The following is a 26,555-nucleotide window of genomic DNA, read 5'->3' as shown; positions in this document are numbered from 1 at the left end:
CATAAATAAGGAATATATGCATATCCAGGCTAAAAACCTAGAAAGTTCTAATTCCAGGCAAGCAGTTTAGTGTCCCACACATTCCTATAAAAATCTTTATGCTGATAGTTGGAATCCTTCAACAAACCTGCATTCCTCTAAACCAAATGGTTCTCAACCTACCAAATCAGTACACAGATGTAACCTGTGTGACATTCTCAGGGCCATATAGGTAGTACTGGATGCAGTCTACAATGGGAAATCTAAAATCCCTTGGGGCATCCAACATATGGAAGTAATCCATCTGCAAATGTTAATGTGTAAGAATTTTTGTATTAGGACCTCTTACATTGAAAAGGTCACTTGAAACAAGTTTTTAGAGGCCCACAATAAGCAGAGGGGAAGTTGCTCGATTAACATGTACTGAGGAATACAGTATGCTATTATCACGGTGTCCTGGTAATGCCACATGATTCATTTGGACAGTTCATCTCTGGCACCTCCATCATTGATAGAAACACCATGGGCTACAGTTTAACAGGAAGAGAAAGGAAAACAGCGTATTTTAACATTTTCTGAAATTACTTAAATTGGAAGAGAATAAAAATATATTCACATGAGTTAAACAGTGACTGTACAGTATTGTAAGTTTATCAGAGACAAAAGAGCAAACAGAAGATGCAATTGTGACAGATATTCCAAACCCAGGCAATATCTTTAGGGACTATATCATGTTGTTTATGAATGATTTATGTACCGCTGTAGGCCAGTGACTGTGTGCTATTCCAGGTGAGAGGGTAACCATAGTATACTAGGAACCATCCATAACTGAGAAAACAGATAAGCCTCTGTAGCTCAAGTACCAGTTGGTAGCCTAAGATTAACAAACCAACAATGCCAGTTATGAATTAAACATCTAAAATTCCACTGTTATGTTTATACCCGCTAGGAAATAGTCCTTCAGCAACCTTCTGATGTAGGGCACCATCAGATAAGATTAGAATTAAACTAATGACATACCTAAGGACACTTTTGCTTTCTAAGTTTGATTTTCCTTTAACTTGAGCATTCTAAACTCTCAACTTGTCCATTGGAAGTAATCTTTCAAAGATCTTGGCTCTTCCTCAAATACCAAAGTTCAAAGAGTCTGAACTAAAATTAAAATTTTCACCATAGGAATATAAGCTGAGAAGCGTCTCCCCACATCCACTAAAACTTTATCCATTAAAACTTTATCATCCAGTCACCTCCAAAAAAGAGCATTTTGCTTCACTACAAATATTATGTTTTTAATATTTAAATATGGTTTGCTATCTTACTCCCTTTAGATAAGATTGCACAAAAAACTACAGTGACATCTTATTTGCTTGCAGCTCAACACTGCCCACACAGAGAAGTACAAGATATTCTATTCTATGGCAGCTAATCAAAATACACTGGTACCATCACTGTTGTGTAGTGCTTGGGAATGGACACACCAAGATGATCGACAGACAACATTCCCAGATGTGGACTCAAACATGTAATGAACTGTAACACAAGTCAAAGAAGACACTATGGCTATGTCTACACAACAACAAAGTTGATTTTAAGGCATTTAGCTTGATTTTGCAATGTTACTGTCTTCACTGAATACCATTAGGTCACTTTTAAGGAGCACTAAGGTCAACATTCTTGAATCGACTATCTGATGTAGTGTAATTCCAAGTTCAAATTTAAGAAGTCGGATCAATGCTAGTGTGAAAACAGGGTTACTTTAAAATCTCTTATTTGCCTCCAGAGGTGTCCCACAGGTATCCTAAATGCCCCTCAGGTGTATCGTCTGTCCACTTTCACCTCCCCCGCTCTCCAGGTGTACAGGAAGTAGGAAACAGGAAGCCCAGCATTCTGAATTAATTTCTCGGGCCGTGTCTACACTAGCCCAAATCTTCGAAATGGTCATGCAAATAGCCATATCAGCAGATAGGAATATGAGGATTTTGAAGTTGGGGGTCCTTTTCGAAAAGGACCCCCATCTGGACGAGCCACGCAGTAGCAAAAAGCAACAATTTTGAAGAACTGTGGCCGCTGGCGTGCTATTTCAAAGATTTGGGCTAGTGTAGACATAGCCTCTATGATTAGTGTGGTGATCGCATCTAGTCATGAAAGAGACCCCCAGCATGGAGCCAACAGGAGAGCCAGGGTCTCAGTTCAGCTGATGGGCTATCCCCCGCTACACCACACCATGTGGTGGCTTGGCTGTTGGGACCAGACAGTGGCACATTAGACAGCAGGGCAGCACACCCTGCCCTGCATAGGCTGAAGGCTTCTTCCCTGGACAGGATGTAGCAGGGGAAGCACAAACTTTTTTTGTGCCTCACATTTCTGTGGAACACACCCCCAGCACCATACAGTTGGGTTGCTTGTCCCCTCCTTAGGCACCATGAGACTAGCAGACTGGCCCCCGCCCCACCACACCACAATCTAGCTGTGCAGTGTGGACCATGCTTCCAGACAACAGCATGTCCTGGCCTGCACAGGTGACTGCTTCTGTGTGTCACATTTTCTGAGGGTCTACCAAGTGCTGGTGAGCTGGTTCCCCCTTCAGAAGAGATTTTCGGGGGCTGGCTGACCCCAGTAAAGCAACAACACATGATAGGGGAGGGGTGGCTCCCACAGCAGGAAATTTGTTCTGGGGCTGTTGCCGGGAGGACAGCTAATACGAAACCAGGTGACTGCACCATGTCAACAGGAGCCTCAGCTCACTCCTGCCAGTTTACCTGGGGGCCAGCCCCTGACCTCACCTATTTTCCGGGATGGCACACCTGCCGAGACATACCACTGCAGTACTCTCCCTTCCCAAGTGTTTGGCTCAGGGGAGCTGCAGTCTCAGCAGTGGCTTGTTTGACCTCAGTTTTTACCCGGTAAAAACTGAGGTATCTGATGACATGAGTCCCTCCCTACCATTCTGCATGTGATCTGGTTTTAATCCACTGTTATCGTAAACATGTGGGATTGAAAGGTGTTTTCACCAGGGGAAAACTGAGGTGCCTTTTGCCATGGGCAGTCAGCTATGTGCTCCCAGACCACAGTGTTGAAGAGTGCTTCAGCTTCTGAAGCACACTACCTGTTTGGCTTTCTTTCCCTTGGAATTCTCTACTTTCTTTCTTTGTGAATAATATAAGTCTTTACCTATTCACATGGATCCAGATTCTTCTAGCATTTGCTGTTCTCTCAATAGGGGAAAACTAGCTGAGCAACCTGTTGACATGGTTCAGTCATAGTTTTCTTTCCCCTGGGATTCCCTACTTTTCCTTCTGAAAAAAATGTCTGTTTGCTTTCGAGGAGAATGAGGGTAATGCAGTCTGAAAAGATGAGGGGGTGCTCTCAAGACACATTTAGTTAAAAGGTCTGTAATGTGGATGATAATTTCTCTCATCGAGGAAAGAAACTGCTGAAAAATGGCCCTTTAGTTTCAAAGGGAAGGGAATGAGGGCAATGCACTGTAAGAAAATTACACCACACAGTCACAACCACTTGTGGGGCATTTTTTCCTCCCCATTATGCACCAGCAAAAAACCCAGAATGCTACGGGGCTGACGGAACTGAGGGATAGGTTCCCACAATGCACTGCTGCAACAGTTGAACTTTGGCCATTTAGTGGGGACTCACTAAATCAACTTTGTGGGAAGATGCAGATACTCAACTTTGATTTTATAAAACTGAGCATTACAAAGTCAATTTTAATAAATTCGACTTTATTTCATCGTGTAGACATAGCCTATGTTAGTTTCTTCAGTCCATACAAGGGGAAAAACAAAAACTACAATTAAGCAGTCAAAATGGAGTGGTATAAAATATTAGTTAACACTTTTGCAAATAAGTAAAAGTACTACAAGTAGGTGGGCATAAAGCTTTGATATAACTATTGCTCAATAATGAAAAACTAACCTATTTTAAAATTACATTTCAATATGAAATCTGATTGAAGGAACATAGCTGAAAAGCAAATTAGCAGAAGAGACACAGCAGGGAAACATGATACTACTGGACAATAAGGGCCTTAATCTCCTTTGTATCATAAATTACCTCCTCAGTTAATCAATCGTTTTTCAGGATATCCTCATGATTTATATATTATCAAGGGTATGTCCAATGGCAGAGCGTAACAATTTGTAGCTCTGGTTGTGTCACTTACTTTATACGTGCAGGTTAGCATATAATGGTATTCTTCAATATTTAAAAAAAATGCAGGAAATATTGTTTTTACATCACTCATTTAAAACACTCCATTTATTATGAAATAACCCTTTAAGATCTACACTAATTCCCACCAATTCCTCACCACCTGACTGCTGCAAGTAGTTCTTAGGAAAATAAGGTTACTTTGTACTTAACACCATAATGAGAATACCCAATTGTTAAGGGTTGGGAACACAGTGCGTAGTCAAATGAGGTCTTTGAGATGCCAAATTAAGATTTATGGACTTCAACATATTGGTTAAGGTGCAAGTCAGTCCCAAGGTAACTTGTCGAGCCTCATTTCTGCTACACTAATTTTATAAATTCCAGATTAATCTCACAACACACTGAATTTACAAACAAAATCCACTATCTACCCATTGAAGATATAACAGCAGAATTAAGTACAAGTCTCACAACTGCAATATAGCATAGTAATATACTGCTGTTAAAAAAAAAGCTAACAACATTAAGTTATTTGAGTGGCCCTATCTTCTGATGGGAAGAGCTTGTTGCTAGGAATTATGGCTGCAAATAAATATTACCAATTTCTCAAGTTTTCAAATATGGTGAAAGCAAGTTTTGAACACTGCCTCCAACTCTACAGCAGCCAGAAATACTGCAGACCACAGGTTTCAGACAAGTTTTCCACAACTCTGCACTAAACATACAGATAATGAGGACATCACACATACCAGAAATAAAAGCAGAGAGAGTTAAAATTGCAAAAGTCTCACATTGGAAAATACTGGAAGACAGCAAGCTTGTACCAGCATCGAATAGGTAAATTAGATTAACCCCATTATGCTCTTCCATGCACACAATGACTGAAGCTAAAAGTGCTCATTGACTAATGTCACCTGTTGACTGTAACAAGTATGTGAAGTACCTGTGCAAGGATTATGCACTTCTAAATTATTACGTATATCAAGATACTAATGTGATATTAACTGGATTCGATGAAAGACTCACTCCTGAGGAAGGACACATGCTGCAAGGGTCACACGTTTGGATTATTTTTGTTTTAATGTAGAGATAGACAAAGGGACCAGTGACTGAGACAATTGCTTCAATCCCTTGTGTTTAGAATAACATGAAATTACAAGAGTGCTATGCTTGATGTCATTTATCTAAAACTCATAAAAATTAGTAATAGATCAGTGAGCAGCAAAGCCATGCAAGCATGGCACAGGAAATAAAGTCTATGCAATCAGCCAAAGTCACTACTGAGTTTGAAGCAATCGGGGAGAGAGACACGCAATAAACGATCAGTGCATCTCTTGGAAATAAGGTGACTTGAGCCTTTGAAACCAAAACTGAAAAGCTGCATCTTTCTACATCAGTTATACCAACATGCAGCAAATTCTGCACATCTGCACTTATTTCACAGTAGCGAGAGTAGTGTAGTTTATTCTTGGAATCTCAGGAAAATAATCTTGTATGTACTGACTGACTAAAATTAAAAGGTGGAAGAGGACGTATCAAGTTTCAACAACTACATGAAATTTATTAACTTAAACATGCTGTAGGGATAGACTAATCCAGCACCAAGAAAGAAGAAAGGGAAGCAGAGGCTTTTATGGAGCAAAATGTTTTATCTGCAACTTGATAAGATACTACCATGGGGGCGGGGTTGTTTCATTTTAGTACTAAATAAGCTGACAGATAGCTTATTTCAGCCCCAAAACAGCATTTTTAAAAACAACAAAGCTTAAGCAATATCCCTACAAATGGTATTTAACTTCCAGTGTAGCTGTGTCCCCTTAATAAAAGCTCAACAGCCGCTGACAACTAGTAGCTATTGTATTGTGTACAAGAATACAGACTAGCAGCAAGGATGTTTTACTGTGCATTACAATGCTTAAGATTCTTAAACGAAAAGCAATTCTCTCTCTTTTTTTTTTTTTTCAAGCAACACTTTTAAGCATTATCTCCATGCTACACATAAGGAACTAGCCTCACTTATTTGCTAGAATAACAAGTCTTGTAGCTAAGGAAGAAGTGGTGGATGTGGTATACTTAGACTTTAGAAAGGCATTTGATACGGTCTCACATGATTGTATCTATAAACTAGGCAAACAGAACTTATATGGGGCTACTATAAGGTGTGTGCATAATTGGCTGGATAACCATTCTCAGAGAGTAGTTAACAGTTCACAATCATGCTGAATGGACATAACAAGTGGGGTTCTGCAGGAGTCTTTGGGACCGGTTCTATTCAACAGCTTCATAAACAATATAGATAGTGGCATAACGAGTAAGCTTATTAAGTTTGCAGATGATACCAAGCTGGGAGAGGATGCAACTGATTTGGAGGATAGGGTCATAATTCAAAATGACCTCGACAAACTGGAGAAATGGCATAAGCTAAATAGAAGGAAGCTTAATAAGGACAAATGAAAAGGATTCCACTTAGGAAGGAACAATCAGCTTCATACATACAGAATGGGACATGACTGTTTAGAAAGGAATACTGCAGAAAGAGGTCTAGGGGTCATAGTGGGACACGGGCTAAATATGAGTCAGTGAGATGCTGCTGTGGGAAAAAAAAAAAAACAAATGTGATTTTGGGATGCATTAATAGGAGTGTCATGAGCAAGACACGAGAAGTCATTCTCCCACTCTACTTAGCACTGATTAGGCCTCTATTGGAGTACTGTGTCCAGTTTGGGGCACCACGTTTCAAGAGGGATGTGGAGAAATTGGAAAACGTCCAGAGACGAGCAACAAGAATGACTAAAGGTCTAGAGACCATGAGCTATGGAGGAAAGACTGAAAGAACTGGGCTTGTTTACTTTAGAAAAGAGAAGACAGAGGGGACATGATAGCAGTTTTCAAGTACCTCAAACAGGGTTACAAAGAGGAGGGAGAAAAATTGTTCTCCGAGGCTAGGACAAGAAGCAATGGGCTAAAACTGCAGCAAGTGAACTTTAGGATGGACATTAGGAAAAAACTTTCCTAACTGTCAGAGTGGTTAAACACTCAAAGGGTGGTTGGGGAATCTCCATCACTAGAGATATTCAAGAGCAGGTTAGACAGACACCTGTCAGGGGTGGTCTAGATAGTGCTCGGTCCTGCCTTGAGGGCTGGGGACTGGACTCTGAGACCTCCTGAGGTCCCTTCCAGTTCTAGCGTTCTATGATTCTATGAACGAGATGGCTATTAAGTAACTTACCATTATCACACAGAGATGCAGCAACAGTATCATATATAAAGCGCAGGTTGCCTGACTGCTCTAGCATACTGTCAACCAGCAAATGCTTCCGCTTCCTTGGCCCAAATAAAAAAAAAAAAAAAAAAAAAAATTAAGTTCTCCAAATATGAGTATCAGTTTGTGATTGCATTTGTGCCAGCAGTTACTTTTTGAAACTAAAAGAGTATACCAAAACCTGCTCAATAGCACGTATAGATACGATTCACTTTATTAGGATGCCAGTCAGTAAAAAGCCAGCACTGACAACCTGATCAGCCGTAGCTGAGAATAGACTTGAGCAGGTGATTTAACAGCTGTTATGGAAAAAGACAGTGGTTTCCTCTGTATTTTCTTTTTAAAAAAAAGGGGTGGGGGGGTGTTGAAGATTTCAAAAATTTTAATAATTATGTCCCACTTTACACCTGTTCTAGTTTAACTTAAGGACTGTGTGGGATGAAGTCTTGGATCCAACCTCTCTGTTTTAATGGTAGTTCAGATGAGAGAACTGGTACTAACTTTAATAATGAATATAAACAATGTACATTAAAACCTCAAAAGGAAACTATTCTATAGCAATGCAAAAAAGCATTTACATATAACTTGCATTTTATAAGACATTTATAACTCAAGTTATGTTTGTATTGGATAGTTTACAACAACTCTGCATGTTGAACTCACATATGAGAAAATTTAAACTAGGGAACCACAACGCTATTTATCTTGTCTGTAGCATCCAAAAAGAAAATTAAAATTAAAATGTTCAGACTGCCCGTAATACCAAGTTTTGTTTTTAGCAATAATTTTAGTGCATATCCAAAGTAACTCTACTGATTTTACTATCAGATTAAATTCTAAATTTGGAACCACATTACAACCAGCAATGATGGAAACAGTGTTAGATTGCTAAGGGACAATATACTTTGGGAAATTCCAGGATGGTGAAAGCCAATGCTGGAAGGACTGGACACTAATCCACAAAAAAGTCCAGTGTTTCGTCATTCTAACCAAGAAGTCTGATCCAAATCCAAAAGCTTATTTTCCAATTCTCAGTCATAAATTTTAAGTAGAAACATCTATCCTTACACATGTAACCAATTTTATTACATTATATTCTGTTAATTTGAACCCTCTTTCAAGAAGTAATTACTGGGGCAAATTGAATACATGAACTCTAGCAAGATGTTTCACAGTTCTGTGTCCAGTCATTGTCAGTCACGTGGTCATGAAAAAGGTGGGGTAGAACTGCCCAAACAAAAAAACACATACATCATCCGTAATTTAGTTTCACACATTAACAATTCAGCTAGATAGAAGTGCTATGGTCACTAATAAGGAAGACATCATTCATGTGCACAGAGCACCATTCTTTCTAGCCTCTCTAACAGGGTGACCAACCTATCTGCATTGAGTGGGACAGTCCCGTATTTGGGATGCCAAAACAGCATTCCTACTTATTTTTTTAAAAGGGATGCATTGTCCCATATTTAGGCCCTTGGGGGGCTGGGGGCAGGAAGCTCCAAGCAGGGAGCACCAGCTCCCTGGGGCTTGGTGCAGCTGGGAGGAGTTGCCCCTCCTCTCCGACCCCCAATATCTCCCTGTCCCATATTTGGGACAGGGAGATATGGTCGCCCTACTTGTTACTGAAGTGGGCCTGGGGCAGGAGTGATGTAATGTTTTGTATATGGATCAATAACTCAATGAATACATACAAAGCAAATACAGAGATTTAAACATGTTTTAATATTACAGCCAAATATGATTAGATTTACTAAAAATGATTTTAATCAGATGGGGTACATCTACACTAGCTGCCTACTTCAAAGTAGCCGGCACAATGTCGAAATAGCACACGTCGCATCTACATAAGCTGTGTGCTATTTCAACATTGAAATCGATGTTAGGTGGCGAGACGTCGAAATCACTATTCCCATCCGAAGATAGGAATAGCGCCCTACTTCGATGTTCAACGTCGAAGTAGAACATGTGTAGATGATCCACGTCCCACTACTTTGAAATAGCAGGGTCCTCCATGGCAGCCATCAGCTGAGGGGTTGAGAGATGCTCTGTGCAGCCCCTGAGGGGCTCCATGGTCTCCACATGCAGCAGCCCTTAGCCCAGGGTTTTTGGCTGCTGCTGCTGCAGCTAGGGGTCCATGCTGCATGCACAGGGTCTGCAACCGGTTGTCGGCTCTGTGGATCTCGTGCTGTGCAGGCCGAGTATGTCTGGGAGGGGCCCTTTAAGGGAGCGGCTTGGGGCTTTGCTGGCCCCTTATTTCGACAGGGAGCACTTGTGTGTGTGGACGCTCTGCATTTCCTTCCGGGGCGGCTCCTTTCGACTTTCTCCGTCGCTACTTCGACGTTGAACATTGATGGCACCAGCCCTGGAGGACTGTAGATGATACGTGTCGAAGTATCCTATTTCGATGTCCTTACTTCGAAATAGGCTACTTCAACGCAGTGTGCTAGTGTAGATGTAGCCATGCTATATTAATTTCTTAACTGCACAAACAGTTACAAAGTAAAGGATTTTGCTACTGAAGACTCCACTCTCCATTGCAGAAAACAATGGAACTATTCCTCCACCACAGAACTTTCTGGAAAGTTATCTGCTTACACACCAATTCAGAACTTGTGCATGTGTAAACAAGCTGAAGATGTGATAAATCACTGGATTTCTACATGCGTTAGATGACAGAATGAGTCACAGCAAGCAAACCTGTATAAAGTTCAGTCTAAAACGCAGCCAAAAAGCATTAGCCTTCTGTTCATTTTAGGAAAACCACCACTCCTTCCTATAAAACTTCCCCTCAGCTGATATGAATACTGATTTCTGGATCACCAGTCAATCACTTTCACTCACAGATCCCAACCAAGACATTTTCACAATGTATCTGAACGCTAGTGCCAAACAGAGTAACAACAAGATTTCTTGTTGTTCTCGGAAGCTACAGACTAACACGGCTACCTCTCTGATACTAGTGCCAGATGTCCATCTTAACATGCCACTATAACCTTATGCTGTTCTGCTAGTCAAAACTGAAGTAAAAGGAAAAGTTTTTCCTTAACAAATCAAAAATAAGAAGGTTTGCATACAAACTGGCAGAGGAACAGTGAGGAAGAGACTAATGCTAAGATCCATGAATAAACATAATATGAGAGTAGGGATTCTGAGTTGCATAGGCAGGTGTGTGGGGGAGGGGAAGGATTTATCAGAGTATTTGCCAGAAAAGTTACTTTGAGAACTGCAAGTTAAAAATATAGCCTTGGGGTATGTTGTTTCTTTGTTTGCTTACTGAGCCAAATCCCAGTTGAAGCCTCCTGATCCGTTTGTTACTCCAAAGTTCACCACATAGTTCTAGACAACTTTCTACTAAGCAAACGAGGCATGCCTGAGGGAACACTTTAAAAACAGTCCAAGCTGCAAAATGGCTTCAGCTAATGGCTCCCCATTTCAGCACTCCTAATTTACTTTAAGATTTTAACCCAATGGGTATACAGGTCTCCAATAGAAAATATGGTTTCTTCACCCCCTTTGTGCATACTTTTGTCTAGATATGCCCAAACACACATTTTAAAAACAGAACCCTAGACTATTTCAACAAAGCAGTCAACAGGATGACAAAAAAAATATATATATGCAGGAAGCCAATGCGAAATCCTGGCAGAGTATCACCACAAAAACCTGAACCACAAAAACCAGCTGCTAAACTCTGCATCAGTCTCATTCTTGAGCTACAGAAAGCCAAGCACTTGAAATGCACTATTATATACCAATTTAAACCTATGATTACATATAATGAATAGCTAGAAATACCTTGTTCCTGGATTTGTTTTCACTTGATTCCTAAATTGCATACGTCCTCAAAGACAATTTGGGTTTAAGATTTTTTTAAAGGGCTTGTTTTTGCTATGTCAAATGTACTTCAGAATTCAGTTTTTCAGCCTTTGAAAAACCTGAAATTTCTTTCATATGGACTATCAAAATATTGAAAGGTGTATTAAAACCTATAAACCAGTGGGAAGTATTTTGCATGCATGCACCACCCTTTGAAAAGAACTGAATACAGTTCAAGTTTCCCCTCAGACACTCTAACCAGAATATAAAAGGAATTCCATCCATTCCTGTGCTCCAGAAAATCTACCTCTACCCTAACCCCACTTTAGAGACAAACAAAAGAGGTGGTTGGGGACAATAAGTGAAAACCCAGGATGACTTTTTCAAGTGGACAAACAAAGGGGAACAGAAAAGTTGTAATGTAATAGAGAATTTTAACTAGTATGACTCAGAATTAAGTGATTCCCACTGTTAAGATATTGTATTGTCACTGTCCCCCTTTTACTAAACTATTTGAGGGAAGATCAAATTTAAACAAGACACATGAGTGAACTCTTCAGGGTAAAGGTTCCAATCCTGACTGGGTCTGCAGTGCACTACAGCAATATATATAAGGGAAGATTGAAGGGGAACAGGACGTTGCCTTCTCCCCAAAAGCATGAGTGCCCTCATTACGTGGTCAGCTACTCTAAAAATACATCAATATTAAGGAGAATACAGAAGCACAATTCACAGACAAAATAAATTTCTTGTACACAGCCTACCAAAGTCTAAGTCAGTTATTTTCAACCTACAGACACTCAAGGGACCATTTATAATTTTTAGAAGTCCTCAAACAAGAAAAAGCTAAAAACCATGAGCTTAAGTGATTAAAGGCAGAGTTTAGGGAGCCCAAAAAACTCTGTTTCTCTAACTTGTTGCACAGCTATTGTTTTTACTATTCATCAAATGACAGAATTTCTGCTCAAGAAAGGGAGAAAGTTTTCTCGCTTCTAATCTCTAGAATTCCTTTACCATGAACTTTCAATTTGAGAAGCATGAGGATTTACCTCAGAATATTCCTTCAATTAGTGTGAAAGGTATCTAAATTCAATTTATCCTTCTGGTACTGGCACTCAAACTGTAAAAAAGAATAGAAATATACTGGAATTACAAATTAAAGGGAAGTACATTACAAGTTCTGGAACAAACAAATATGGAGAGGAGGGGGGAAAAAAAAGAAACTTACTATCCTGAAGAAATTCTTCTGGTCACTTCACAAGCCATATTATAAATGCATGGGGACTTAATAAAAACACTTTTTGTCATATTACCATTGATATTTTAACTTAAAAGTTTACTTAGAAATTCATCCAGTGTTTGTCCTAAGCACAACTTTTTAAAGTTCCTTTAAAAATATACATCTAGTTAGTTTTGACATGCTTTGCTTTTGATAACTTAAATTTGCTGTAGCTGGACAATCTCTTTCTTCAACTGGACTTCTTTAATCTTCAAAAGACCACTCTGAGGAAAAATAACTATTTCCAGCTCAACTGTTAAGTTTCTTTCCAACATTGCAAGAGAATATCCCAACATCTGGTAGAATCTAAATATCTGAATCAATTAAAAACCGTTTTAGACCCATCAAATATAAACCCATACAAGTGTTCAAACAAAGGCACTGGACAGACTGATGACCGGATTTCTTGCAGAATTTTTTTAAAAAGCTATTCAGAGAGAAGAGCATGGAATATCTGCATGAGGGTTTCTGCAAACTCAGCACACTTTTCTTGGCCACACACAGGACTATGTGGACAGTCACAACACACAGCAGTGCTCCCACATCTTAAAGGGATATCACCACAAATAAATCTCAGTGCCTCAAGAGGTAAGAACCTGAACTGTTATCTGCCTCAAAATAAAAAGTGCAGGGTCCATTTTTGCCTTGAATACCATATTCAAAACCAAATTCTTTGCAGTGAACATTTTGGCAAACAGTAGTCCCTCAAGTTATGTAAGGGTTGCATTCCCACACATCCTCGCATAACTCGAATTTCATGTAAATCGGGGGGGGGGCTTTTTCCCCCCAGCTGAACACATGTTCTGCAGCCAGGGAAGCAGTAGAAGCTCCAAGAGCTCCTTTTGAAATGTAAATCTTGGGGTTGGCAGTTGGGGAGGGTTAAACCTGGCAGTGGGTTGGGGCTGTGGTAAGGGGGTTATGCCTGGGGTGGATTAGGGCTGCAGGTGGGGTGGGAGAGGGTGGAGTTGAGCAGGGGCCACACAGACCTGTGAGGGGTTGAGCCAGGTCAGGTGCGGAGGGAGTAGGATATTGAGTTGTGCTTAACGCGTTAATGAGAATTAAGCACAACTCAAAATCGTGCATTTCAAGGGATTACTGTATTTCATAATCTGAGGTGTAACTCTCTTTGGTAAGCCTTGATTTGTAACGCTGCTTCTTCAAATAGAGAAAGACGCTCTCCTACAGTTCAGGAGACTTCATTTCAGTGTGTGGATGTGTAATTAAGCTCATTTTTTGGATCATGTTGATTGGATTCCAGATACACTACTTCAGTTGCTAAAATATAACAAGGACCCTAAAGTGTTAGCATACTAACAAGGTGATTATGTAACACAACAACTAGACTGAACTATGACAACTTTGTTTACAGTTTTGAATCATTAACTATTCTTCTGAAACAGAATGCTTCTTGTAACAAGCTATGTCAGAGGATCTGGAGCTTCCTTTTTGTTATACAGCAGTCATATCACTGCAATTAAACTGCTGATCACTGTTAGTATAACCCAATATTTCTCAACCTTTTCTATAAAATACCCCTTTAAAAAAATTAAGTGACCCCATACTTCTCGTGTACCCCTAAGAGTACCCATACTGCCAGTTGAGAAACATGGTCCTAAGGAAATCTGATAACTTGAAACAAATGGTACTCAACCTGTCCAGTTTACCCTGTGCCCTTTTCAGGGATCAGATTTGTTTGGCACACCACCAAATTACTGTACACCTCACTCAAAAACTACTTACTTACACAAACAAGCAAAAATATCATAGAAGACCACTACTGAAAGCTTGCTGACTTTCTACCATCTTACCAAATAAATTAGAATAGAAATAATGTACTTTTGAGCGTAAGCATATCAAGCAGTAGCAACAAGTCATTGTCTGAATGAACTTTTAGATTTTACTGACTTTACTAGTGTTTATGTAGCCGGTTGTAAAGCCAGGCAAATACCTAGATGAGTTGACGTACCCCCAGGAAGACCTCAGTCTGCCCCCAAGGGTACATGTACTGCTGATTGAGCAACAGTGGTCTAACCAGGTAAATGGCTGTGCATATATAAAATGGCTGCATTAAGCCAATATAAAATTTAAAAATCCACATTTTATATACAGTAAACCACTGAGATATGTGCAGCCAATACACTCGCGGGACCCAGGAAACTGACCAGCTCATGGCTGCAGCTCAGCTCCCATATCCCCACTGTTTACAGGACCCGAAAAACTTACTGCCACATGGCTGCCCCCTGGCTCCCCACCACTCTGTTTCCTGGTTCCTGCAACCCCAGGGGATCCGGAAAGCAGGCTGCAGCCTGCTTCCCATCTCCCCTCCCCACATCCCAACCTATAGGAAAATGTGAGGCATGTGGATGCAATCCCATGTAACTCGCAGGTTTACTGTAATTACAGGTCCAATGTCTCTCAAAGAAAACACTGAAGATATTTTCTTCTCACATCTATGTTTTCCTTCCTTTGACAAAAGACACATGCAAGAACACTAAGTTTTATTTCTAACATTTAGAAGCAACATTAAATGTAACTACTATTGAAAGGCTGGAAAAGTGATTCACTGGTTTTCTTATTTTAACTGTTACAGGGGAACTGAGATTGACTGCATACAGTTTCTCCCACTTGCATTATCTCTCAAATAGCAACAGTAAAGTTAAAATAAGTGGTGCTAATCAGATGACAAAAATTGATAGAAGACCTTTGAGAAGGTTCTTGAACCAGAAGCTACTTTTAGTGATTATCTAGAAATTAATAAATTCAGAGTGTTAAATCTTTTTGTGCTTCTCTTTAATAAAAGGTCTGTGTTTACATATCCTTCAGTAAAATAGTATAAGGGAAAAAATAATTAGTTCTACACAGCCCACGTCTCAGTCAGCTGATTCTTCCTGGGAACTTTTGTGCATTTCTCATCCAGATTTTAAAAGAAATCAAAATGTTCCATTGACCATAAAATGTCAAAGGTTGTACATTTCAACATTATATCACAGTAAGCTAACACTCCACTTCCAAAAAAATATAGACTTTCATGGTTGGAAAAAACACATAGGAAATTTAATAATGTCTGTTCTTAGAGGGAAGCCATTCATAATTTCAAAATTCTCTCAGTCCATAAGCTTGTAAACTTTGTCTGATCAAAAATCTGGAACACATCAAAGATTCTTTAAGACAGTTTTAACTCCTCTTTACCAAAAACTGCTCTCAACTGAGTGCTTTGTTTTTAAGCTTGCACATATAGCATGATTTCCATATTTGTTCAAATGAAAGCTTTAAAATTTTATTTTATTTTGAACATGATTCCCCCAATCATACCCCATCACCAACTACCATTAAACAGCTGCACATGAGCTACTAGACATTCAAATTCAAGAGGAAACTGGGCTAGCCACACCTTACAATCCAGTCCTGAAACTAACTGCAAATTGACAACTATTTCAAACAGGGGATATAAACACACACGCACGCACGCATGCACACACACACACCAGCAATAATATTTGCAGAACTCAGTAATGTAGTCATTTGTCACACATCTCGGTACCAGTGCATTTTCCATAAGATCTATGCATTAGAGCTCATACGTTTTAAAATTGCTTTCTGAAATGTATTATTAATTAATTATCTATATGGTTACTATTTCTTGGTTTTGTGATAAAAAAGAAATATCACCAGAAAATGTGCTTTACAAACTTAGTGTTCCTTCGTAACAGCTTCTTTCATATCTCAGATAACTGGCTTATGGTTTTCCATTTTAACCACAAGTAAATGGAAAATTAACTACATAAGTGCAGTATAGAGAAAGGAAATATCAGTTAATTCAGCTAATACAGTAGAAGTTTAACAGTAGTATTGTATACTGTAAAGAACTCCACACACATTTTTGTTTCTTAATATCTAATTTCGTCTTTCATTAGTGTTATGCATTGCTACATATATCTTTCTATTATCCAGAATATTTGAATATCTGACAATCTCCAGGTCCCGGGGGCTGCCAGATACAAAAGGGTTTACTGTACTTACAAAAATGATGGGCCTAAATTAGTTACTACTACTCAAGGTTACTCAGTGATCTTGGGGTCATGGTAGATAATTCTCTGAAAACATTCATTTAAATACAATGCAAAGTCAAACATTAGGAACCAAAAAGAAATTGGTAAGACCGTCGCTATTGTGTTGTTATATAAATCTCTGGTATGTCCACACCTTGAATACTGAGTATAGCTCTGATCTCCCCATTTCAGTGACAATAATAGACAATGGGCTTTAAAAAAAAAAAGAAATATATAAAACATACAGTCAACCTGTGGAATTCATTGCCAGGAGGAGATGTTGAGAAGTCCAAAACCATAACAGGATTCAAAAAATATTAGATAAGCTCATGAAAGATAGCCATTGATGGACCTATTAGCCTATAGTTTATGCTGGGATGAGCAAGAGAGGATGGATGGATCACTCAATGATTGCTCGGTTCTGTTCATTTCCTTTATAGCATCTTGCATTAGCCATTGCCAAAAGACAGGATTGTAAGCTAGATGGACCATTGTTTCACCCATATGACCATTCTTATGTTCAAGCCCATGCCTCAAATATCACCGTGCTAGCACAAAACCCCCTGTGCATTTTAACTTGCAGAGCTAATAAGAGCATGGACCAAACCTAAAATTTTCTTAACAACATAAATCACTTGAAAACAGATTTTCCAATGCACTCCATACACAAAAGGCAAATATGTTAAGATACAACAAGTGAATTTGATTCTGAATCTCAGATTTCACATTCACCACCCACTCCATTTTCCGCACCCCCAAAGGAGGAAGTGCTTGACAACTTTGTCCTCCTGTCCATCATACCCACTAGAGAATAAATATACTGCTTCAGACAAAAGCGTATGAATACACTAACCCTACTTTCAGAAATCACATTCTTTGTAAGAGCGCGATAATTTACAGCCAGTAAAAAGACTCAAAACCAACTACCACCATTAGTGCAAGACATCTTATCCTAAGAGGCAAGCATCTAAGACAACGTAACACACATTGTAACTACATTAGTTCTCTTCCTCTAAGGAAGCTGAAGTTTGCTAACAGGACCCATGGAAAGATGAAGAATCATTACACCCCAAGAAAGATAGTAGCCTTTCAAAAAAGAGATTCATTTGCCAAGACAAAGTATTGTACCTTGCTTTCCAAGTTAAAAATAAGCAAGCTAGCCAGATTACTCTTACTCCTTTGCAGAGCAAGGCCTAGGCAACAATGGGCAACCTAGGCTAATAAGTGGCCTCCATCTCAGTGGGCCACAAAATTGTTGTGAACCAAGGCAGCCTCCCAGGATAGGGTAGTTTTGCTAACTGCACTTACATACCTAGAATTTGTGAGGTGTGCTGATTGAATTGTAGAAAGCATTTGATTGGAAGCAGAGCAAGCACGTACAGGTCCAGTGACAGGAATTCCACACCCCAGACATGACAGTCAAAGGGCACTCTATCTCACTCTCTGACAGAGCTACAGGAAACACCCCATCCAGGGAAACCCCAAGCATTACCCCTCAATCAGGGGACCCCTTGGTTGGTCACAAACCCATCCATCACCTGCCTGGAGGTACCCCTCTCACCCTCCTTCCACTTTCTGCTACCCCTGAACAGCTCTGATCACTGTGGTCCTTTGCACAGCTCAGGATCTTCCCTCCTCTGTGGCCTCCAGCCCACCTTTGCCCCTCAGCAGTCTTGTGACACACACACACACACACACACACACACACACCCAGCCATCCCTGCCTACCTCTGCCCCCAATCCTCCCCTCTTTTCCTTTCCAGCTAGGTTCCCCCACCCTGTACCCAGATCTGACAAAGCTTAGCTCCCACCTTTTCTTCCCAGAGTGGCTTCCCTCCCTCCACCCCCAACCCATCCCTTCTGAGCTGGGCTCTCCCCTTCCAGTCATTCACATAGTTACTTACATAGCCCCCTCATACCCTGCAGCTCCACATATCTGAACTCTGGAGCTCCCAGAGTACTACCATGCTGCTACAGCAACACTATTTAAAAAAGACACAGGAAGCAGCAGCCTTGGCCCCCCCTAATGCACCAGGCCCTGATGTAATTGCCCTCTTTGCCCCCCATCAGTGGGCTTGAGTGCACAGCTCTGACAGTCAATGTTGCGTGCAATCAGCACGCACATCACCTTACATGCCTTTTCTTTATGAGTGTCACTTTAGTACCTGCAGGAAACCAGCTTAACCTGGCAACTCTGTGCAATGGTAAACTGTGTCTTGTGGGCCACATAGAGAATCTTGACGGGACACATGTGGCCCAGAGGTCCCAGGTTTCTCAACTCTGTCTGAGGCACAGAGACTTATGTACATTTAACTCTGCTGTCAAAGTTTTTTTCCCAAAAGTAATAGTGGCAAAATCCACTAGCTTCTTTATTTGGAGACCACTGTGCTTGGAATAACTGAGTTATCCAGGGTGACAGAATCGCATCAGGTAGTTTAAACGCAAAATGAGATTTTTACAAGAATCACACAGTAGAAATGCTGGCTACCTCAGTCAGTAGCACATCAGGCTCTTAACCTGAAGGACCAGGATTCTAACATCTGTCTGAGCACAGTCAGCTTTTTATTAAATAATCCTACCTTGAGTGCAGAGGAATGGATCAAATGATCTCTTGGGTTCCCTTCCAGTCTTACACATCTATGATTCTAAATGTTTTCATTTTTAAAAAATGATAATTTGGGAAGTAAACAGTCCCTATGGTAATAACTGTAGCAACTTAAAGACTAATACATTTAATAAATTAGGTCATGAGCTTCCGTGGGCAAGACTCATTTTCTCAGATTGGGTCTTAACAACAGCAGCTCATTACATAATAAATTTATTAGTCTTTAAGGTGTTCTAGTTCTGCTCGTTATTTATGAAGCTACAGACTAACACGGCATTCTCTCCGAGTCCCTGTGGTGTTTGCAATGCAAGCATTCCAATACTGTGGTAGCACATGAAAAAAGAAAAGTGAAATCTATTTTTACTGCTAGAGATGAGTGCAAGAGTAAACAGCATAAATATTTTCTAATCACACAATTAATTTGCTAGAAAAAAAGACAATCAACTCCAAAGAGCATGTCACAAAATCTAAATTTGACTAACTGAAAGCCACAGACAAGGAAATGGGATCAAGAAGGCAAACAAAAATTATAATAGTTACTTTAAAAAAAAAAACTAGGACCTACACATATTGAAGGAGATATTAAAAAAAAATTAAAAGTTAACATTTTACTTTCAGATGGACTGTTACCTGCTTAAGCTTTTCATTCTGACAAATTTAAAAAAAAAAAGTCTTTCCAAGGGGGACTCAAGATGTTATCACAATCATACACACTTAGCAGTTGTCTACACAATTTATACTATGCTAACTGCCATAGTTTAGAAACAGATCTAGTTAAAGCAAGAAGCCCCCTCCCCTCAACAGCGGATGCAGTTACACTGATATGTAATGGTTTATATCACAAGCAGCTCCACTGGTGTAAGTACATTGTAACTGCATTCACAGTAGGGGGTTGTACTTCTTCAACTTGATCAATTTCTAAACACAAAGTTAAAACAGTGCAAAACCGCACTGACTACCTGTTCACCTCTTCCTGAGAAAACAAACTGTTCACCTCTTTCAAAAAAAAAAAAGAAATATAGCACTAGATAGTCACAACATGAACCACATCCTACACAAAACTTTCTTAAATGAAAAATGGTTGAACACATATTCTCCCAAGTGTTACCATTCCATCCCTCTTAGTATAGAATATGAAAACAAAACAAGCCCACGTTATAAATGTGCCCAACACTACAGACAACAAAATACAGCCCAACTTAACTTCAATCAAATTTTGATAGCACTAAGGCTCCACTGACATTTTCAGAGGCCTTTCACCCTGGTTTTAGAAGACGCTAACGAACAGAATAGCAGCTTCATAGTGAACAGCCATCCACATCACATAGCCAGTATAACTAATACAATTTACCACAAATTGAGAATTTAATAGACAAGACTGGATGACTTGACTATGACTCCTTAAAGAAGAAAAAAGTTGTCTTGACAAATAATAGACAAGCCATCAGCCACCTTTCAGCATCATATTCGAGTCCCCACTCCACAGAACTCGTACTACTGAAAGCCACTTAACAGTAGAAATCAATTGGAACCGGGATTTCCTAGATTTTGTTTTTGTGGTTCACACAGGTACATGCAAGGAAATACGAGGATTCAAAGGGTATTTTTAAAAGTAGCCAAAGAAGACAGCACTTGTCACTCATCTACAAGTGATTTTACCACAATTTCCAATTTAAGCCAACAAAACTGAAAAGAGGAAACTGTATTAGCTAGCCATTGTCCAGCTTCACCATACAGTCTCTGATTCTATGCTAAGAAAAAGTCTCTTCAAGATGATGCATAGGAACCAACAAGAACAGCGGTTCTCAAACGATTGTACTGTTGACCCTTTTCATGTAGGAAGCCTCTGAGTATGACCTCCCCCACATAAATTAAAAATTACATATTTAACACCATTATAAATCCTGGCTGCAAAGCATATTTTGGGGTGGACACTGATAGCTCGTGACTGCCCATGAACTAATTTCATGACCCCTAAGGGATCCCTACCCCCATTTTGAGATACCTTGAGCTAGAGCAACCCCAAAAGACATATTTATATAATCACACACCTTCCCAATTTAAAGGTTTTTTTTTTAGGCAAATAACTCGAAGGATACAACTGTAAGTGTGACAAACTAACTGTTTATAAGGAATACGTCAGACCATTACAATCAGGATGTGATTCCACACAGCCAAAACCCTGGATGTCCCACAAAAGGGCAGTCTGAATTTGCTCTTCTACAAAACCAAAGTGCCAGAGACAGACCCTATTTAAATCAGAAGGGAAACAGAATTTAGCAGTGGGTGCCCTAGACTGTCCTTTGGACACCCTGAGCACTTACTGCATATAGGATTCTGTCTCCAGAATCCAAACCACTGATGTTTACTGGCTTGCTATTCTGAGTGCACATACTCTAGAGTGGACACAGGGGTTCAAGTTTAATTTTATGTTATGATCACCCAAGACTGAAATTTAAATTCATGTAAAGCTTTTTTTTCTCCAACCTTCATGTACATTTGGTGGAGTTTTGTTTTTTTGTTTTGTTTTTTTGACATTTCAGTGTTAATAAACCGCCAACTTTTGTTTGGATGCAAACCTTTCCCTGCAGGGTTTACAACCCAAATACTGTAACACTGAGCTATTTCACTAATACCAGAAAGTGAAATTGATGATGAAAGTGATTAAACTTGTTCTCATCATCCAAGCTAAACCAAGGTCTAATTGTGTAAACAAACATTAATAGCAGATGGGGTCCCTGGCCAAGGACAATTTTGGTTTTTTTTAAGTATCTGTTAGGCTTGCAGGGCTCCTTTTAAGACAACTTACACAGAAAACCTGAAATTGGGCCTTCAACCTCCAAAGAGCTTCCAGGTTTTCCAAATGCCACCCACACCATCCAGGGTGGTGGTGGTGGTAGGACAAATTCTCCCAACCAACTCCCAAGTTTCCCAATCCCTTTGCCTCCTCTCCACAGATAGGAAGTCTGGGGAAAGGGAAGCCAGGTTCCCTCATGCCTCTAACATTCCTCAACCAAGCTAGGCCTCCCTCACCCTGGGAGGGTGGTCATGAGGGGTCCCCCAAACCTTCTCCTTCCACCAACTCCCCCATGCCAGAAAAAAAAAAAAAAGGTGGGAGTAGTGATGCTGGAGCAATGCGTGTAGTGCGGGTGCTTGGAGCCACTGACCCCAACCGTAAACCCTGTGCAGAATGGAAACCACATCAAGCTAGGGCATGCTGCGGGGCAGCCCCCCACCCCCTATCCCCAGCAGCTGGAGGGGGGGCCCACATTTTCCCCAGCTTCGCCTCCTGCCTCCCATGCTCCCCCTCCCCCAGCACTCACTTTCTCTTGTACTCGTCCCTCTCCCGCTTGACTTTGGCCAGCACGTTGTAGAGGGCCCGGATCTCGGGGGTGATGGTGTCGATCTGCACCCCAACGCCGTCCGGGTGGGTCCAGGAGACGCCGGGGCCCTGCAGGGTCTCCAGGCCGCCGCCGCCGGTGCGGCGCACCTGGGTGTAGCTCCAGATGGTGCCAGGCAGGCGGCCGTAGTGCTGCGGCGGGGAGGGCGAGGCGGCGGCTGCGGCGGCGGCGGAGGGGCCGGGCGGCAGCGCGCCGTGCCCGGCGCCCGGGGCCCCCGCGTCTGTCTGCACGGCCTGGTCCCGGGAGAAGGTCTTGTAGCGGAAGCGGCGCTCGCTCTGCTGCGCCTGCAGCTGCTTCTCCAGCAGCCGGTTGCGCCGCTCCAGCTCGTGCACCTTGGCCAGGAAGCAGCGGAACCGCACGTTCAGCCCCTTCAGCAGGTGGATGTTGGAGCCCAGGTCGTTCCGCAGCGCCGTGGTCACCGGCGGGGCGGCCGGCGCGGGACCGGCGGGGCCCAGCGGGCCGGGGGCCGGGCCGGCGGCGGAGAAGGCGCGGGCCATCTCGCCGAAGAGAAGCGAGTTCATCATCCTCCCGGGGGCCGGGCCCTCGCCGCAGCGAGGGGCGAGACGGGGACTGGGATCCTGGCAGCAGCCGGGGGCGGGTATTCACCCGGCTCGGGAGGGTGAATGTAACCGGAAGTGGCGGTTCGCCGGGGCGGGGGGAGGGGAGGCTATTTCTGAGGTAATAAAGACCCCGGGATCGATCCCCTCCTGCAGTCCGGGTGTCTCGGAGGAGAGGGGGCGGGGGAGCGCCCGGCTTCGGCTACTCACGCCTGCGCCAGCCACTGCCGCATCCAACGCCGCTGCCCGGGCGCTGACTGACTGACTGAGGCCGGCGACGCGGGGCGGGACTCTACATCGGCATCCGCGCGAGACACGCCCCCCCTCCTCGGCCGGCTGCAAGCGAAGCCCCGCCCCCTTTCTCCTCTGCCCTACACGCGCGGCCCGTCTGGCCCTGGCCCCGCCCCCTTCCTCCTGGGCCCCGCCCACCCAGCCTCGGCTCGCCCAGGCCCAGACCGTCTTTTCCGAAATGGCCACGCCCCTAGTGCTCTGGCCACGCCCTCGCGGGGTGGCTCCTCCCTGCCTTGTGCCGTTTCATGTGCACGCGCTAACTCTTCCAGCCCGCTGCTTGCTGGAGCGCGATGGCTGGAGCCGGCTTTCTCCCGGCTTCTGTGGGGAGTCTGCACTGTAACCTCTGCTCTTGGGGGGAGGGCAGCCTGGCTGCTCATGGCCAGGATACACAGCCTGTGTGAGTCCAAAAGGGGCAGCCAGCACCTCTTAAAAGTGTTGGGGGCTGGGGGTGCAGACCTCGCGCATTCCCTTTGGCGCTGTGTGTGAACAGCTGCAGGGAACTGTGCCCTGGGTGCTGGGCAGGCATGTGATCCATTAAAGAAAGCATCCATCCCCTGAGGGAGGAATCATCAAACACCCCCTCCTGCCAGGAGACAAACAGTGCTGAGGACAACTGCCACTCTTACCTGGAAAGATGCAACTATGGTTTCCCTGTTCACAGGGGCTGCCCTTCACATTGGCTGGGGTATTCTTCCATCACAAGTGGGAATGGTGATTGGGTCAGTAATTTGCTCCCACTGAAAGGTTGCTATTAAATCCAAAGGGAGTAAACTATAAATAGCTAAGCATCAGCAGAGTGCTTAAAATTGCCCTGCAGCCCTCAGAACCCTAAACAGTACAGTAGGGTCTTGACATTTGTGAGTGCCACGTTCACGAATTCAGTTATTCGAGAGTGACCTCGCTTCCCCCCAGCTCCAAGGCTGAGAGTGTTGGCAGCTGCCGCAGGTTCAGCGGGGCTCTAGGGCTGGAGCTTCAGCAGCTGCCACTTCCCCGGGGCCCCAGGTGGGGAGAGCCCGCGGCTGCCACTTCCCCAGGGGCCCAAGCCCCGCCGCCCCTGTCCATTCACGAAAATCAAAATTTGCAAGGGTGCTGAACACAGAACCCTCACAGATGTTGAGACCCAACCTATTGTATCACACTTCCCCTGTACTCCTGTACTCTCTTTGAAACAAGAACAAGACAGAGGCAAAGAATGCAGCCCACCTAAATCTCTGTTTAGTTTGCGTTGGTGTAGATAGCTTGTAAAACAGGCAATGTTAAGGCCTGCCTGAGTCACCAGTCCTAGCTGTGCTAGTCCTTATCTGCAAAAACAACCTTGTTGTTTCAAACAAAGCAGGAGAAACCTAGCACTTTAAAGACTAACAAAATGATTTATTCGGTGATAAGCTTTGGTGGGACAGACCCATGCTCATCACCAAATAAATCATTTTGTTAGTCTTTTAAGTGCTACATTTCGGCCACTTTGTTTTGTTGGAGTACAGACTAACAGGGCTACCTCTTGTTTTTTCAGTCATCAGTGAAATGCCAGAGAGGGGACTGAGGAACCTATGTATTGTGAAGCATGCATGGGATTCAGGGTCTTGAAAAGCCTGTTGTTTTTCTTGTGCTTAAAGTCTGCCCTGCTTATAAGGCTCACTAGAAACTGCTTAAGTTTCCCTAGCTGATCTAAACAGAGCTTGAAGAACTAGGTTTTGATTCTACATCATGCATAATTAAAATCTAGGCAACCTATTCTAGCTGCAAAAACTGGTCTTTGTTATGAAATAAACATTTCCCCCACAATCTGCCTTCTGCAGTGCCAGGTTCAAGTGGTATTATGAATTGTCTCCTTTGCAGTTCCCTTGTACTTGGTCTTATAGGAATGCTTAACAGGACATGGATTTTTAGGGTATTTCATTGTTACAGTTCTGAAATAGGAGGAGGGTTTAGAATCATCACACATGTACAATAACACACTAAGTTACTAATTAGTGCTTTAATTTAGTCCCAGCATTTGTTGTTTTATGGTATTGTCTTCTAGATCCAGTTTTGGCATAGACATAAGGGTGCACCTGCCTAAATTAACAATGAGGTTGACATGTTTGCTTTCAAATAGGCCATTGGCATGATCCCGTTCCCAATAAAGTTAATGGGACCTTTTGCCTCTGAGGTCAGAAAAATGCTACATGCTACAAATAGGCCCTACTGGGAGTTGACAGTGGTCAGGAGGTATTCAGCACCTCACAGACTCATGCCTTGAATGAGTTGGTTTACATAAGTCCCATAATATGACTGTGGTCTATTAAATATTTATCATACTTTTTCTATTTAAGCTTTAGGCTTATAACAATTATTTAATTAAGATTAAATTATATAGTGATACATTTAGTTAACACTTGTATAGTATTTTGGGGGTGGAAAGCCCTACTTAAGTGCCAAGTAATAGTGATATTATGCAATTAAAATTATATTAAATAAACATTCCCTGACACTACAGATCTGTTATCTCTGAGCTGCTCAAAAATCAGAATGTAGTTTAATCTTATTGTACAAGTAGTACCATAGGTGTACATAACACTTCACAGACAAATACGATTCTAAGGAACCAGATTCTGATCTCTCAGTAGTTTTGGATTTGGATTTACTCCATTAACTTTAAAAGAGTTAGCAATGTTAATACAGATTTACTCCAATGTAAATAAAGCAGACTTTTGACATAATTTACCTGTCTATTTGTAGTTAATGTCAGAAAAAGAACCAGTTGCAATATTAATTTTTTTAGCCTGCTTCTTGTTTATGAAAAATGAATTACACTAAAGAATTACATATGTGAAATGTAGGTTGTGTGATAGGAAAGGTATCTTTCAAATATAACACCAACAGATCTTAAGAAAACAAAATATTTTCTTGGAGAAATCAAACTGTGTATCACCTTGACATGCTAGGTGAGATGTTTCAAAATGTAACACCTCCTCTCAGGTAGAGACACACACATATGCAGTTTTGCCTCCTGCCTCATGGTGTACCTTAGGCATGCAAACTTTTGTCATAAAATAAGGCTTGTTCTGCCTGTTTAAATAAATATTTAGGGTGGATAGGTTAAATCAGCCTAATTGTCATAAATTACATAGCCCTGATTAGTAGTCACATTTGTTCTCTTAAGCATT

At 41.8% G+C, this 26,555-nt stretch overlaps 1 protein-coding gene across 3 annotated transcripts in view; it reads right to left on the bottom strand.

Moving 5' to 3' along the window:
- The window catches only part of IFFO2 (intermediate filament family orphan 2), a 60,701-nt gene extending 37,346 nt beyond the window's left edge, over positions 1-23,355 (bottom strand). For all 3 annotated transcript variants that reach the window (XM_074975732.1, XM_074975733.1, XM_074975734.1), the window contains exon 1: positions 22,484-23,355. In XM_074975732.1, coding sequence (XP_074831833.1) covers positions 22,484-23,085 — 602 coding nt within the window. In that variant the 5' untranslated portion in view covers positions 23,086-23,355. The remainder of the gene's footprint in view (positions 1-22,483) is intronic.
- Between the last annotated feature and the right edge of the window lie 3,200 nt (positions 23,356-26,555).

This window comes from Carettochelys insculpta, chromosome 23, assembly GCF_033958435.1.
Source record: "Carettochelys insculpta isolate YL-2023 chromosome 23, ASM3395843v1, whole genome shotgun sequence".
Taxonomy (NCBI): domain Eukaryota; kingdom Metazoa; phylum Chordata; order Testudines; family Carettochelyidae; genus Carettochelys; species Carettochelys insculpta.
The sequence above is the reverse complement of the archived record's forward strand: the minus strand, read 5'-3'. Positions and strand labels throughout refer to the sequence as shown.